The sequence below is a fragment of the Diabrotica undecimpunctata genome, chromosome 1 (genome assembly GCF_040954645.1).
Source record: "Diabrotica undecimpunctata isolate CICGRU chromosome 1, icDiaUnde3, whole genome shotgun sequence".
NCBI lineage: Eukaryota > Metazoa > Arthropoda > Insecta > Coleoptera > Chrysomelidae > Diabrotica > Diabrotica undecimpunctata.
Window position 1 is genome coordinate 110,804,111 of NC_092803.1, and position 16,629 is coordinate 110,820,739.

The 16,629-nt window shown below is 32.5% G+C and overlaps 1 protein-coding gene across 3 annotated transcripts in view; it reads right to left on the bottom strand.

The window, feature by feature from the left end:
- Positions 1-16,629, bottom strand: part of LOC140452370 (cytochrome P450 4c3-like) — a 51,292-nt gene that overhangs the window by 20,477 nt on the left and 14,186 nt on the right. For 2 of the 3 annotated variants that reach the window (XM_072546579.1, XM_072546586.1), the window contains exons 2-3: positions 13,942-14,135; positions 10,791-10,988 (exon numbers count right to left, since the gene is read on the bottom strand). In XM_072546579.1, the coding sequence (XP_072402680.1) occupies positions 10,791-10,988; positions 13,942-14,098 (355 nt within the window). In that variant the 5' untranslated portion in view covers positions 14,099-14,135. The remainder of the gene's footprint in view (positions 1-10,790; positions 10,989-13,941; positions 14,136-16,629) is intronic. The other variant, XM_072546594.1, reaches the window with a different exon arrangement.

Below are 16,629 nucleotides of genomic sequence, written 5' to 3' on the forward strand. Positions count from 1 at the left end.
TATAATTAAAGGTTTGAGTTTTTCTGTGCCCGTAGAATTTGCACAAAGCAGAATCGTAAGTCGTTCCTTGCTGTGTTTTTCTCCATGACATTTTTTATTTTTGAATGTTAATGTTTTTTCGGGAAGACATTTAAAAAGCAGACCAGTTTCATCAGCATTACAAACATAATTGGGATCATAATTATTCACTAAATTATGCAAGTCAGATTTCCATTCTTGGCAGACTGATTTGCTTACGCTCGTACTTTCGCCGCACATTTTTTTAAGGCTAAATGATTCGTTTATTGAAATTCTCTAACCAGCCATTGCTGGCTTTAAAATTATCGATTTTTAGTGAATTAGCGAACTCTACAGCCTTTTCTTTGAGTATGGGTCCACTGATACTGATGTTTTTGTTTCGATACTGTTTTAACCACGTAAACAAACTCTGTTCCAAATTAGGGAATTCGGCAATTTTTGTCTCCTGATTCTTGTTTTTTCAATAGTTCGGTTTCTTTTTTTATGATGATTGATAATGTACTCTCGTGTATTCCAAACAGAGCCGCAACTTCTTTTCTTTTGAATCCATTTTCACTGCTTCTATAGCTTTTAATTTATCAGCATATGTTAGCGTTGTTAATTTTCTTTTTGAACTCATTTTAAGCAAGGTATCACACAGTACCTAAATCGATGTTTCTAGAACAGTGATGAAAACTTATGATACATTAAGCTGTTCAGCTGTCATTGGTAAACAATTTTATGTTATAGAGATTGTGAAAACATTTCTTTAAGTTACTGAGGGCCAATATTGATATTATTTATTTAAGTTATCGAGATTGTGTATTTTAAGTTGTAGAGGTTTTGGGCTCCGATGGGAAGGGAACATATAATTTTTTGAAGTTATAGAGGTTTTTAAGTTATTGAGGTTTGGCCTATCGAGGTTCTACTGTATTTTCAAAAAGAAAAGATTCAAATGGTGAAATGGTATTATGGGAACCATTCTATTGTAGAAATAATACAGTTATTTATTGCTGCTTTTTAAAAACAATAACTTTTTTAAAAATGTTTTCCGATGAAGCTTCATTCACAATCCATAAACGTCATAATCCATCTGTCGTCCGCTATTGGTCTACGGAAAAGAAACATTTGAGTATTGCTGTAAAAACTCAATTCCCAAAGAAATTAAATGTGTGGACTGGCATTTATAACGATAATATAATTGGTCTATTTTTTATTACGGGAAATCTGAATGGGCGAAAGTATCTAGATTTATTACTCAATCAGATTATTCCAGCAGTTCGAAACCTTGCGGTCAACTTCGATGATGTTTGGTTTCAACAGGATGGTTGCCCAGCACATAATGCAATCGAAGTTACAAATTATTTGGAACAAACATTTACTGGACGAATAATTTCTACACGAGGAACAATAAAATTGCCCCCTAGATCACCAGATTTAGCACCTTTGGTATTTTATTTCTTAGGAATGCTAAAATCAAAATTATATCGGCATGAATTCGAACGAGCCACCAATTTAGCAGAATTGTAAGAAAAAATTGTTCAACTTTGTAGTCGAGTACAACCAAATCAGCTAAACGCAATGAGACTTGCTTTAATTGATAGATTCGGATTTTGTTTAGCTTAAAATGGTGGTTTGTTTGAACATTTAATTGGTTAGAGATTTTTTAAAAATGCCTTTAATTTTAATTATTTAGAATAATTTTTTTGATTGGTTTTTTTCTTATAAAAATAATATTTATATTTAGTTAATGTTTGTTAAGTTAATTATTGTTTTATTTCCTAGCTACCAGAGCTAAAAATCTACAAAAATTACATTTAAAACTCGAATTCCTATAAGCGTTTGAGTTTTTCTTAAAGATTTACTGACGGAAAGTTGGCGACGAAATAATTTTATGGAAAGAACTACACCCCATCAACGTCCGATAATTACTGTCGGTCATCATCGCCCATCGGTGTATTTTTATGCCGCTTCGCACTGTAAAAGAAGGCGTTGCTTAAAATTTTAAACTCTTCAGGGGAATAATGCTTTGTTGCCACACATAAATTACTTAAATCACTGTTCTTTGTTAACTAATAAAGTAATTGATAAAATCGATTAGAAAATAACAATTACGTGGCTACTTTATTTGAATTTTTTTGGGACAATATTAATTTTTATTCTACAATGAACTGTAGTGGATTTAAATTTTATTTTAGACTCATGCATCCGACTAAAATTTAGAAGGAAAGATGTAACATAAATAATAGCAACACTGTTTAAAAGTCATACCTACTCAATCGAGATGGTGACTGCCTCTCACTTCTATTCAAACAATTAAGTGTTATCTTTGTTCCACATACTGAATAACGTATACGGTAGTTAAAAATTTGCCGAATCTGTATATACATATATATATATATATATATATATATATATATATATATATATATAAAAGAAAAGAGAAACGTTTAATCAGTGTGTTTTGCCAGTGTTAACTTACGGTGCGGAAACGTTGACCATGACAAGGAGAACAGTTCAAAAGATCCGTGTGTGTCAAAGGGCGATGGAGCGTGCTATGTTGGGCGTTTCACTACGAGACAAATTCCCAAATCGCCAGCTACGACAAAGAACAGGAGTGGCTGATGAAGTAGAGAGAGTAGCAACACTGAAATGGAACTGGGCAGGTCACGTGGCTCGAATGACAGATAATAGATGGACAAAGCGGATACTGGAATGGAGACCAAGAGATGATGCCTACCGAAGCAGAGGTCGTCCACCAACACCTTGGACTGACGATCTAAAACGTTATCATAGGAATTGGATGCAAGAGGCACAAGATCGAAATAGATGGAAAATTATGAGGGAGATCTATGTCCAGCAGTGGATAAGCGAAGATTGAATGATGATATATATATATATATATATATATATATATATATATATATATATATATATAAGAAATATGACCGTTTAATTTAATATAAAAAAAGTGCACTCGTAAGTGATTGGGATGTTTTCAGTCAATTTTGAGATAAAAAAGACAAGAGTTGTGCTACTTTATCTATTTAGTGAAGACGTTTCACCCACTGTTCAATCAGCATCATCAGTTCATCTAAAAGAGTGTTATTAGCGATACATCTAATATGAAAAACAATTAAGTAAATGATCTTACCTTTAAAAGATCTATAGCATTAAAATGTTATTATTGTAAAGAAAAATCAAAAATTAATCTACTAAATACATCCGCAAAAACACAGAAACACAGAACGCCGGAAGATTCCTAATTTAAGTAATTTTGTATTAATTTTTTTATAATTTGACTTTTGAAAACATTGATTGATTATAAAATCTATCAAAAAATGTAATTGTCAATTTTGAAATGTTATATTAACAACGGCAGGGCTAGGGTTCTTGACTGTTATGATCATATCATGCAAAGTGAAGTATTTGAAAGCTCTGTCAAAACTGAGAATCAGCTGGTGAGATTGAAGGAAAAGTTTTGTAGATGTCAACATAAATGTTATGATATAATAAAAGAAGTTGAAGAAGAAACCAATAATTAAAAGTGGAATACGAAAGAATCAATTTTGTAGTATTAGTGCATGGTAAATTTGACTTAAGTTGCTGATATCAGTTCTCTTATTTAATGCATTAGGTGGTTTCAAAATATGACACATCTCCGTAAACTGTCTCTTATTAAGGCTACGTTCTCTACAGAGAATTCTAACATCATCAAAATTCACAGTATGTTTGGTCTTGATTGCATGTTCTGCAAGGGCACAAGTATGTTTTGAAAGTTTAATGTCACTACGATGTGAAGTAAGGCGTCCTTTAAGGGAACGGCCAGTCTGACCAATATAACATGCATCACATTCAGAACAGGGTATGTGATAGACTACATTCACTTGTTCCAAAAAGGAAAGAGGTGTTTTAATTTTAGAAAACAAGTTCCTAGCAGTCTTAGCATTATTAATAGCAATCTTAACCGGGATATTGTTCTGTTTGTACAATTTAATAAGCTTTTCAGTAACATATGGGAAATAGGGTAATGAAGAGTAATGGGTGGTGGAAGTTGCAATGTTAGGAGAAAGTAGAGTACTGTTGTTCATAATATTATTAGAAATCATTCTTAGTTGATCACCATCAGGTAAATTATCAATAGAAGACCCAAAACTTGTTGAAAAAAGGTATTTATTTATGAGAGATGTAGGGTAAGAATTGTCAGATAGTATACTTCTGAGTAACAAAAGAAAATCCCTTTTGTTATCAGCATGTGTTATGTAACTTATGTAGCCTACAGCTGAGTGCTTTTATAAGATTTATTTTGTATTTGAACGGATGGCAAGAATGATAGTTAAGAAACCTATTACTAGCCATAGGTTTCCTGTACCAACTTGTAGTTAGTGTACTGTCACTATTTCTAAAGACACTCATATCTAAGAAAGGAATACTATTGTAAGAAGGATCCTCAAGTTCATAAGTAAACTGTAAGTGAGGATCAAAACCATTAAAAATCGATAAGGTAGACTCTACTTTGTCAGGTGGTAAGGCTAACAAAAGGTCATCAACATACCGTTTAACAAAAGGGATATGAAAATCTATAGTACCCAAACATTCAGATAACAAATCTTTTAAAGGTAAGATCATTTACTTAATTGTTTTTCATATTAGATGTATCGCTAATAACACTCTTTTAGATGAACTGATGATGCTCATTGAACAGTGGGTGAAACGTCTTCAATAAATAGATAAAGTAGCACAACTCTTGTCTTTTTTACCTCCAAATTGACCGAAAACATCCCAAATATATATATATATATATATATATATATATATATATATATATATATATATATATATATATATATATATAACTATATATATATACATATATACATATAACTATATATATATACATATATATATATATATATATATATATATATATATATATATATATATATATATATATATATATATATATATGATTAATATGATTATATTAATTTGTGGTAATTATAAATACTTTTTATTTTACGAACTTTCTTGCAAGTCTACGACGATGGAGTGATCCATTTTAATGAAGAAACCAACGTTTCCAGTAACTATTTCTTGGATTTTTTTAGAATATATCTAGCCTTTGCTCAAGAAAACTTTTAAAGTTTTCAGATATGTATGATGTTTTTTGAACATATTAAAGGCGTGTTTACTATTTCTAACTGCACTCCTCAATAATACTCCTCGTTACACCATGGTACAAGTTGATTTTTTTTACTTTGTTTAGTTGTTTTTCCTATTGTGTGCGTTTACCAGTTTGTGTAGGAATTAAAGAGAATTTTTTTAGTATATAATTATTGTCATCTTAAATTAAATAATTTATTGCACGTTTGACAATTTGTGTATATTAGGGCCAATTTACATTTAGAATTTTTATTTTTCTGGAATGTTCAATCACAAACTAATAATCACAAGGATATTTTTAGTGAATTGTAGATTTATTTGAACTAAGAAATTGGGGTTGAACTTTTTTAACGTGTAGTCTAATTGGAATATTTACGTCATCAAGTAGTACGTAAGTAATTGTGTGAAGTTACGTCGAGTGAATGTATATAATTATTAACTACCACTAATTGTAGTTAATATATTATCGAGAAGTTGGACATAAGAGCATTCGCAATTATATTCGTTGATTTTATACGGGGGGGGGGGGGGGTTTGTTGTGTCGTAATTAAATCGATTGTTTTTAATAACTGACTACCAATGGTCACTGTTTTTTTGTATCGGATAATAATTTTTAACTTAAAACTGGTATTAGTGAACAATCGCAGATCGACAGGTCAATATAGCCAAATGGCTACCTAAGAGTTTAAGCTTATCTGTTTTTGCAATAATGTTTCTACAAAATCCCGATATAATTAACATATATTGATACTCCCCTTTGACCTTTTTTTCATTGTCCTTATATTTTCATGGCTATTGAAATTTCTTAGGCGGTTTTCTCAGATAACTAATTACACCATCTCTATGTATGTAAATGTACCTTGTGTATTCCATCACACGAGAGCAATTTTTGTGTTTAGTTCTGTTTTCGTTGTGATATTTTTGTCAGATTGCAATGTCACTTGGAATGTGTCTTCTCAATGATTAGCATCAAACTCTTGGTTCATTTCTTAATCATTTTTTCCGAATTCTTGTTTTTCCACATTTTATGGTACGTTATTGTAAACTGAGGGACTCCGTCACTGGTACACGAACGAGAAAGACGTGGTTAAAACGGCTCCGATATTTAATTCGAAAATTCGGGTAATATCGAGTTTATTTATCCACAAAGTGTTTTTCCTGCGAAATAGTGTCTGTGTGAATCCAGTGTCACTAGAAAATTGTGAACTAAATCGAGTTTTTTAAAAAATAGTAACGAATAAACTAAATAAACAATCAGTGCTACAAGCTCCGATCGGTTGAAGAGGCGAGTAGCGCGGTGCGGGGAACCTTCACGATAAGGACAATAATTAGTGATTATTATTACAAAACAATACATTGGCGTGTAAGTGAGAATTATAACGTCAAAACACTGTTCGGAATAAGGTAAGAGATTTATAATATTTTTAACAATATGGCCGCGAGAAGAGGATTAAATCAATGGGATAGTGAAGAATCTGACGATGGTAAGAGAAAGAGGGAGGAAAAAAAAGAAGACGACCAAGATGAAAACCCTTTCATGAAAAGCAGAAAGTTAACTAGGTCTCCACCTAAGAAAGATTGTGATAACACCGAATTGAAAGAAATGATGATCGCTCTTATGAACGAAGTTAAAGGAGTACGAAAAGACCAGCAGATCTTTCAAGAAGAAATTTGCAATTTAAAAAAAGAAAATCGTGAGTTGAAGGAAAAGGTAAATTTCCTGGAAAGCAGGATCGAAAAGATGGATAAACAAATTCGGAAACAAAACATTGTGATCAAAGGACACGATTTCAAAGAAAATGAGGAACTGAAAGATGCCACCAACTTTATAGCAAATCAATTGAATTTGAATGTGAAAATAAAAGATGTTCAGAAAATAAGAACCTCTCAAGGGAAACCACCAGTGGCGATAGTAAAAGTAGATACAATGAAGGATAAAGAACTTATTATGAAGAATAAGAGTAAATTAAGAGGAACGCGGTATTTCATTGAAAACGATTTAACCCAAGCCGAAGCCAAACTACAGAAAGAGCTAAGAGATATGGCGAAAGAAGAAAAAGGAAAAGGTAATGAAACAAAAGTCGGCTATCAGAAAATATGTATCAACGATGAATGGTGGAAATGGAACCATAGTACCGAAAAACTAGAGAAAATGAAAAAAACTGAGTCTACACAGGCACAGTGGTCAGGAAAATATGGAAACGAATAAAGAGCGGAATAGGATGATGATAGGACAATGGAATGTTAGAGGGACTTTTGAAGTAGGAGCACTAAAGAACTTATCAGATACGTTAGAGAAATATGAGATAGATATTGCAGCTATACAAGAAACTAAACAAAAAGGAAATATTACCATGGATGTGGGAAACTACGTGTTTTTCAACAGTGGAGACAATGAACGTGTATTTGGGGTGGGATTTTTTATAAAGAAAACATTTGCCAATCTGGTGATAGATTTTGAGGCAGTCACAAGCAGATTATGTAAAATAAGAATAAGAGGAAAATATAGAAAAGTAACCCTTATAAATGTGCATGCACGAACAGAAAATACAGATGAAGACGTTAAAGATAGCTTTTATGAACAATTAGAACATATGTTTTACAAAATACCATCATATGACATAAAAATAATTGTAGGAGATTTGAATGCCAAGATTGGCAGGGAGGATATATACAAACAAATAACAGGGGGAAAAAGTAATCATAGAGACAGTAATCTGAATGGAAAAAGAGTAATAGAATTTGCTTTCGAACATAATATGCGAATTATGAGCACTTATTTTGATCACAAAGAAATTCATAAAGGTACCTGGGTATCACCAGATGGACAAACAGTAAACCAAATAGATCATTTACTAATAGAAGCCAAACATATGAGAGCCATAAAAGATAGCCGAAGTTACAGAGGTGCTGATGCAAATTCGGACCACTTTTTGGTCAAAGTTAAAATGGAGCAAATAATACCCACAATTAATAACACTAGCTGTAAAAAAATAAAAAGATATAACGGTGCACTACTTCAGGAGGGAGAAGTTAAGAAAAAATTCAGGCAGCAAGTTGAAGAGAAACTGAAAACCCAGACAACAGTAAATGATATAGAAAGCAGATGGGTACAACTAGAAGAAAAAATTCAAGAAGCAGCCGACTCAGTATTAACAGAAAACAGACAATGTAAACAAGCGGATTGGTATAATGAGGACTGTAAGAAAGCCATTAATGACCGAAATAAAGCTAGAATAAATAGTATAATAAGAAATAATGAAGAGAGTAAAAAAGCTTATGCCGCAAAAAGACGGGAAGCAAAGAAGATCTGTAGAAGTAAGAAGCGGTCAAGTTTAGAGCAGAAACTAGTTCGTATTGAAGAAGATTTTTTACATAAACAAGTCAGGAATTTCTACCAAGAAATAAAACGAGACCGAACCCAATACAAAACCACATCAAGATATTATAAAGATGAAGAGGGGAATCTGTTAGGTGGAACAGATGAAAAATTAAGAAGGTGGGCCAATTATTTCGAGAACATATTATGTACGGACGACCAAGATGAAAGAGAACAAACGCAACTACAACATGAAGAAGTAAGGGACCCAGATGTAAATGAAGAAGTACCTACCAAGGAAGAAATTATAGAGATCATAAAAAACTTAAAAAACAACAAAGCACCTGGTGAAAATGGTATCATTGCTGAGTTTCTAAAAGAAGGTGGCGAAATGGTGCAAAAAGAAATCGCTGAGTTAATACGCGAAGTGTGGATCAGAGAAAAAATACCCAATCAGTGGAAAGAAGCAATCTTATGTCCAGTGCATAAAAAAGGAGACGTTACAGAATGTAAAAATTACAGGGGAATAGCTCTACAAGATACAGTGTATAAGATTCTGGCCATATCAATTAGAAATAAAATTAAAACAAAAGTTGAAAATTGTCTAGGTGAATATCAAGCAGGTTTCAGAGCAAACAGATCGGCAATAGACCAAATTTTTACAATGAAACAAATTTTAGCTAGCTCATATGAATTCAACCTAACATTACACATGCTGTTTATTGATTTTAGACAGGCATATGATACTATAAAAAGAAATAGAGTATTCGAAGCACTGGAATATTTTAAATTTCCACCAAAAATAGTAAGACTGACTAAATGCATACTCAATGATACTAAAAGTAAAGTCATGTTAGAAGGACGGGTTTCGGATAGCTTTATCACAAATAGAGGTCTGCGACAAGGTGACCCGTTATCAACAGATTTTTTCAATTTGATCTTAGAGAAGATTTTACGAGAGTGTAACATCTACACTAGAGGCACAATATATCATCACAGGCATCAATGCGTAGCATATGCAAATGATGTTACCTTAATAACAAGGAGACCTACAGAATTAAGAGAAATCTTTACTAGAATAGAGAGAATGGCCAGGGAATATGGTTTAGAAATAAACGAAGAAAAAACAAAATATATGGTGATGAGGAGAAACGAAAATCATCAAGGACAGTTCTTTAAGATACAAAGCCCAAGTAAAGAATATAACTTTGAAGTTGTTAGCCAATTCGATTACTTGGGAGTGACACTAACAAATAGGAACGAAGAGAACCAAGAAATCATAAAAAGAATGGCCAAAGGTAGTAAGAGTGCTGGGAGCCTGACTAAGATACTGAGGTCGAAAATAATATCCAGAACAGCAAAAAAACGAATATATACAACAGTTATCCGACCTACAGTACTCTATGCTAGCGAGACCTGGACACTAAATAAAGATATGGAAGTAAAATTAGATAGATGGGAACGAAAAATTCTTAGAAGGATATACGGAGGTGTAAAAGAGGGGAACATCTGGCGAAGAAGAACGAATGAAGAAATAATGCAAATATATGGGCAACCAAAAATAACAAGACTTGCTAAAATTCAAAGATTAAGATGGCTCGGACATATAGCAAGAATGATGGAAGGAAGAGTTCCCAATGAATTAATAAACACGGAGGCTGGTACAAAAAGAAAAAGAGGCCGCCCCCGAAGAAAATGGCTGGAGTCGGCAAAAGAAGATCTGAAGTCGCTGCGGGTACAAGATTGGAAAAACTTAGCACAAGATAGAAAGAAATGGAAGAAAACCGTTGAAGCCTTGGGCCTTTGAGGCCTGTTGAGCTGAACTATATATATATATATATATATATATATATATATATATATATATATATATATATATTGTAAACTGAGATAAATATCACGTAATATATTTACTAGTTGTTTGATGTGTCATTAGTATAGTTTTTTGCGATGCCTTTAGGGTTAAAAAAGCTAAATCCATCTCCTAACAAATTATCATCACTATGCAGTTAATATTATGTAGCGGAAAAACTTGTTTTATAACATCTTTTACAAATTGCAATATTGATTCTGTTGTGGCTTCCTCAAGGTTCTTAATGTTTATATTAGTGATAAGTGTTATATTTTTTATTAGATCGATTGTTTAGTAAAATAAATATTTTCTACTTCCTCTGCTGTTGAAGACGTCGAAGAGAGCGGATACCCTTTAAGTAGACTGGAGTATTTACTTGTCGGGGCCGAACTTTCTACGGACAGTCTTATTTGACATGTGGTTCTTTGAATTTAATTAAAAATTAAAATGTAATCTTACCTGGAGCTGTTATAAGTCCTGTACCTAACCAATTAATCAAAAACTTATATTCATCAGACTTATTTAAAATAACTGGTGTTCCCAACACGAATTCCAAAAATGTAGGATTAGACACAACTATAAACTTATAAGTGAGCAATTCAATGGTACATAACCCATTATGTTGACTAAGATACTCTCCTAATTTGCCAAGAGTTTCTAAAAAATAAGAAGGTAGTTAAGCTGTGTTATGTTTTTACTTAGTTCAGTCAGTTCAATAAATTTAATTTCGCAATATTTTTAATTTAACAGGAATGCCTTGTGTAGTAGAAATAAATGTTTCTCATCGTAAATATTTTTGGTTCTTTTTCTTGTTTTTGTATTAACCTCTTTTTAATAACAACATATAGGATTAAAAACTCTAGTATAAATAAAAACATTACATGTGATTAGAAATGATACGCTTCAGTCAAATAGAAGTGCTCTTAATCCTTGTTTACCTGATTATTAACATTTAATTGGACAGTTCGTAATAAAAAGATGCCTCTGCCTCAATTAGAAAACTTGCAACTCGAACAATTGGTACTGGAGCAATTGGATAAAGGAAGTATATCTGAAGAAGTTTTAAGGTTGTCATCATAAGGGATACTACATAACATTAACAATATTACATAGATAGAAATTTTGGATTTGAATATGATATTAACGATTTGAATAGGATATTAAAATTTCATGTTTGGGAGAAGTCCCAAATGAAGAACTTCAAAAACGATTAGTAAACGATAAATAGGTGGTACTTTATTATTAAAAACAATCCTGATCTAAAAAGTATGAATTTTCATAAAATAGATTACGTCGTCAATTAATTTAATGAGCCATTTACTCAATGCCATAATAAATCTACCCAACTCACTTTCTAATTAATTTTTTTTTTTAATAAACGGAAAGAAGGTCGGGAGTGGATCTGTTTAATAAATGGCTGTATATGTATACCTATATGCATATATATATATATATATATATATATATATATATATATATATATATGTATATATATACATATGTATATAAATATAAAAAACAGAAAACTAAAAAAGTTATATCGATGGAAGGCAACCGTATACACGTATTTCTGACTCTTGGTTGTCTTCAGTAGGGTGCAGCCAAGTTAGAAAAGGAGCATGTTAACTTGGGAAAGGATCACTACAGGAGCAATGCAACCAATTTGTGGCATTAAAGTTAGAAAACCCTGATGGTTTCCAGGGCAACAACTAACAATAACCACGGAGGAAGCTACAGCTACCTGGGGAAAGGAATGCCAAACGTTAAAACTTATAAAATATATACTTTTATTATTTACTCGCATAATCCTTTTTCATTTTGTTTTATATGTTTTAACGTTTGGCATTCCTTTCCCCAGGTAGCTGTAGCTTTCTCCGTAGTTATTGTTAGTTGTTGCCCTGGAAACCATCAGGGTCTTCTAACTTTAATGCCACAAATTGGTTTCATTGCTCCTGTAGTGATCCTTTCCCAAGTTAACATGCTCCTTTTCTAACTTGGCTGCACCGTACTGAAGACCAAGACTGAAGTACTGAAGACGACCAAGAGTCAGAAATACGTATATAAATTGGTACTTATGTATATATTTATATATATATATATATATATATATATATATATCGATTTTGAAAGCGAAAAAATTACGATTCACTGTTTAATCATTCATAAAATTAAAAATAATAAAAGATAAAAAGTTAATGCTTTAAAAAAATAAAAAGTTTCTCTCCGGCGAGGAATTAAACCAAGGTCCCCGGTTGTTTTTATTATTTTCATTTCAATTTCATTATATTTTCTGTTCCGTTCCCGTTCTACGTGAAGTTGTGCAGTCTATCATCCTCAACGCGGCATCACTCTGGAATGCGGCAGTGGAAATATAGGCGTACAAGAGGCTCGTAATACGTGCGAACTGAACTAGTCTTCTGCGGGTAGGAAGTGGTTACCGGACTGTGTTTGCTGCGGCTCTGTGGATGATCATTGGCTATGTCCCCTTACATTTGTTGTTGAGAGAGAAAGGAAGGATGTTTTAGCGAAAAAATAGGATGATACAAGAGGAGAACATCAGATGCAACGGGGGATGTGGCACAATGGACGAAGTCACTGATAGCGAATCTGCAGTGTTAGCTGGACTGCGGTCACAGGCACTTACACTACTATCTGACGCAGGTGCTCACTGGATACGCGAGCTTCCATAGGTACTTAGACAGGTTCAAAAGGCCGAGTCAGATAATTGCCTGTAATTTGGAGCTTTAGCCATACCGTTTTGTAGTATGGAAGATGGATAAGAGAAAGTAATAAGCTAGAGATGGTTTTTAAGTCGGTGAGATACATGGTAAAAAAGATGGTGACGGATGAGTCGTGGGGTAACAAAATCCACATATGTAGGAAAGGTGTAAATGCAAGTACGAACGAGAGAGTAAGAGGGACAGAAATGGCAGCAGGCACGAGGAAGCCACAGGATAAGTGGAATGAAGGGAATGTCGACTGAGATGCAGACGGACAATGACAAATAGCATACGGGACAGCATATCACAGCTCTACTTTCCGCTTGGAGGCAGGACTGCGATGAGACTAAAACAACGTCGGTCGGAAGATATATATGTAGATATGATGGCGAGTGAGTAAGAATCGGGCATAAGAAGGATATCGGAGCAAAGTTATGTTCTAACGAACAGTTCCACTCTGATGCACTAATTTGAGAGGGGTGAGATTTAGCTGTTTCCGGACACATCCGAGTTACAGAGGAAAGGAAGGTCCGATTTAGGGCCAAGTTGGTCGACTTCTTTTAGTTTAGAAACCCAGCACAGTCGGAAATGTCTCCTTCCGGCATCTGTTTGCAGATTCCCTGCCTAGTGATGAACAAAAATTTGTTAAAATGAGATTGCAAAATACCAGAAACATTACGATCATAATGATGCTGATGATGATAAATGAAAATCGTAAGACAGTCTTATACTTAGACCATATTGTAAGAGGCGACAAATATAATCTTGGCAATGTTATCTTAATAGGAAAAATTAAAAGTCGAAGAAAAACTGGTCAAAATAGCAAGAAGAGCTGAAGAAGAATACCTGAAGAAGATAACTTGATGATAAATGAAAACGAAGATTGCTACCTGTTGTTTTTTTCAACTCCAAGACATTACCAATTAAAGGTAGTCGAGGTACCTCTGGTATCCAGTGTAGTTTAGATCTGATTCGGTATATACACATCCACCAATATGAAATCGCAGCTACTGCGGCACCAACAATCAGAGTTAGTACTATTGTCATATTTGTAAGATTTATAATTTCTCATGCGTGGTAAAATCTAAAATAAAACAAACTATAATTAAAAAAAATCTCATGTACTACTTATTTCACCAAGAATAATGTTATAGATCAAAGAATGAAAAGCTGTGGTTTTAAGATATAATTAATATAAAATAAATAAATGTATATATATATATATATATATATATATATATATATATATATATATATACATCCCGCTATCCTTTAGAACTCTTTTCACGTTGCAGTAATTTAGCATCACCAAGAATTGCTATCATTTTCTATTTATAAATTGTGTATGTTCGTTTAGGGTACCTTTGTAGGCTTGGCACTGTTGTCGGTTTTTTAATATTCCGATTTTTTTTATATATTTAATTTTTACATCAAACCTACGTTTTAACATCGAGCGGTAAAATCACTGTATTTGGCATCATTTTAGAGCCAGTAGATGTTGCCGGTATTAATCCTTAAAATAATATTTTAGATACCTAAATATCGATCGGTTGTTTGGGTCAAGTTCGAATGACGACATTGAAACTACCTGCTCACAAGTTGCAGTCTCAACAGGTTTTTTTCTTCGTTTAGATGTTATATTTATTTAACCTAGATATTTTTGCCCAGAGAATCGTGTAGGGGAATATTTTACATAAATTTTAATTTACAACCTGTTTAGTCGAAGCTATCGATGAATAGTTTGAGATAAATATTATGGTTTTATGTGATTAAGGCCTTTATTATTGGTTGTGATTGTGATAATGTTTGAAATTTTGATTTCCATTCCGGAAATCGTTCTCAAACAACGTTTTTCTGTACAAAATGTGTATACACATGTTTGCATAATTAGTACAATAAACAAAGCTATTGTAAAATAATAGTGGAAACCAAAACGTTAAATATTAGTTAATTAAAAATGTAATTTTCATCTCAATAACGACCAATAATTGTGGCTTAATCACATAAAAAATAATATTTGACTAAATAATTTAAAAAAATCTTATACAGAAATTTAAATTCTAAATAGTATGAGGGGTAGCTGACGAAAAATTCGTAAAGACGTACAGTTGATTTTGCTTTGTTTTTTTAAACAATCTTAAAAGGCAAAAAAAAATAATTTTTTGTTTATAAAACGTTTTGTATACATTCTAAAGAAAAATAATTCAAATAATAGTTGTAGACCATAAAAAGTTTTTTATGTAGAGAAATACCAAATTTAAATACATAAATAATTGATATAATTCCAAAAAACCGTAAACTCTATGATATTATGTTTGTAGTAATTTATAAATAATGTTAATAACTTTGTTTTTGGCCTAACGACAGGCAATTATGGCAATTGATGAGTTATTAAAGTGTGCTAAATATCAAGCAGATCAAAAAATATTTTACAATTTATTCAATTTGTTTATGACAGAAAGCGATTATTTAAACAACTGTACTTGTTCAAACAGTATGACTCTACAAGTATTTTGTAACTTGCAATCGATTCTTTTCGCTTTTAGTTTTAGGGAATATTAAAAAAACTTTAACATACTATTAAATTTTTTATTAAAAACCAGTTTGAATAGGGGACTTTTTAGTTTTTAGACCACTTCACGTTTTTTCAGTTTCTTTGACAAGTGAGGATTATCTATTCGCTTATTTCTTAATATGGGCTATGAGCAATTATCTAGTCAAGTCAACACTATTATAGAAGTTACCCATACTTTTTTAGTAGTCATTCAGACGGTTCATCTTAATTGTCCCCATATGGAACATAAGTCCGAGAAAAGTCTTAAATTCTGTTTGTGTTGTTTCTTTCCAAAACGCAATCCTCGATTTTTCTGACCGACTTTGTGCAAATATTTCGTCAGAGTCAATCAGAGTCACTTCCACCATTCATTTAATCTACATCGTCCTCGCCAGATGCTTCTAACAATGATTGTAATTCAGCAGTGGTCAATCTACGTTTATATTCACATTTAGCTTTTTTAGATGTCGAAGGCATATTATTTACATCCATCTTTTTATAAATACTATAACTCACTTTTACGGAGGTAATTAACAATTAAATGTTCTACTAAAACTATCAACTTACGACTTCCAATACTATAAGGCCACTTGAGGTATAATACGTTTTTACTCAATAATAGTTCCTGTATAAGTAAAATTGTTTTTTAATGTGCTCCATTGAAGCACACTAGACATATTCCAGTTTTGCCATCACATTCTTCAGAGTATGTTTTAACTTTTTTAACTTTTCTATCGTCCTTTCTACTAGTCATGCTTCTTCTTAAAATTTTGTTACATCTTGTACACTTTCTTCTCTTTGTATTATCTACATCGCTTTGCCTGAGATGGTATTTTTGGGTGTAACTGTTCGTGAGGGTTACAACATTTCTTTATTTGCAAATGCATTCGCGAACTCCAGTCTGAACTGAAGGATAGGTTGTCGCTTTTTTACGTTTTCTATTATTTAGCAACTAAGCATTTACTACTGCGGTATTAAATGCGGTATTAAATATTAATTCCACTGCCACTTTCCGGTACCACTT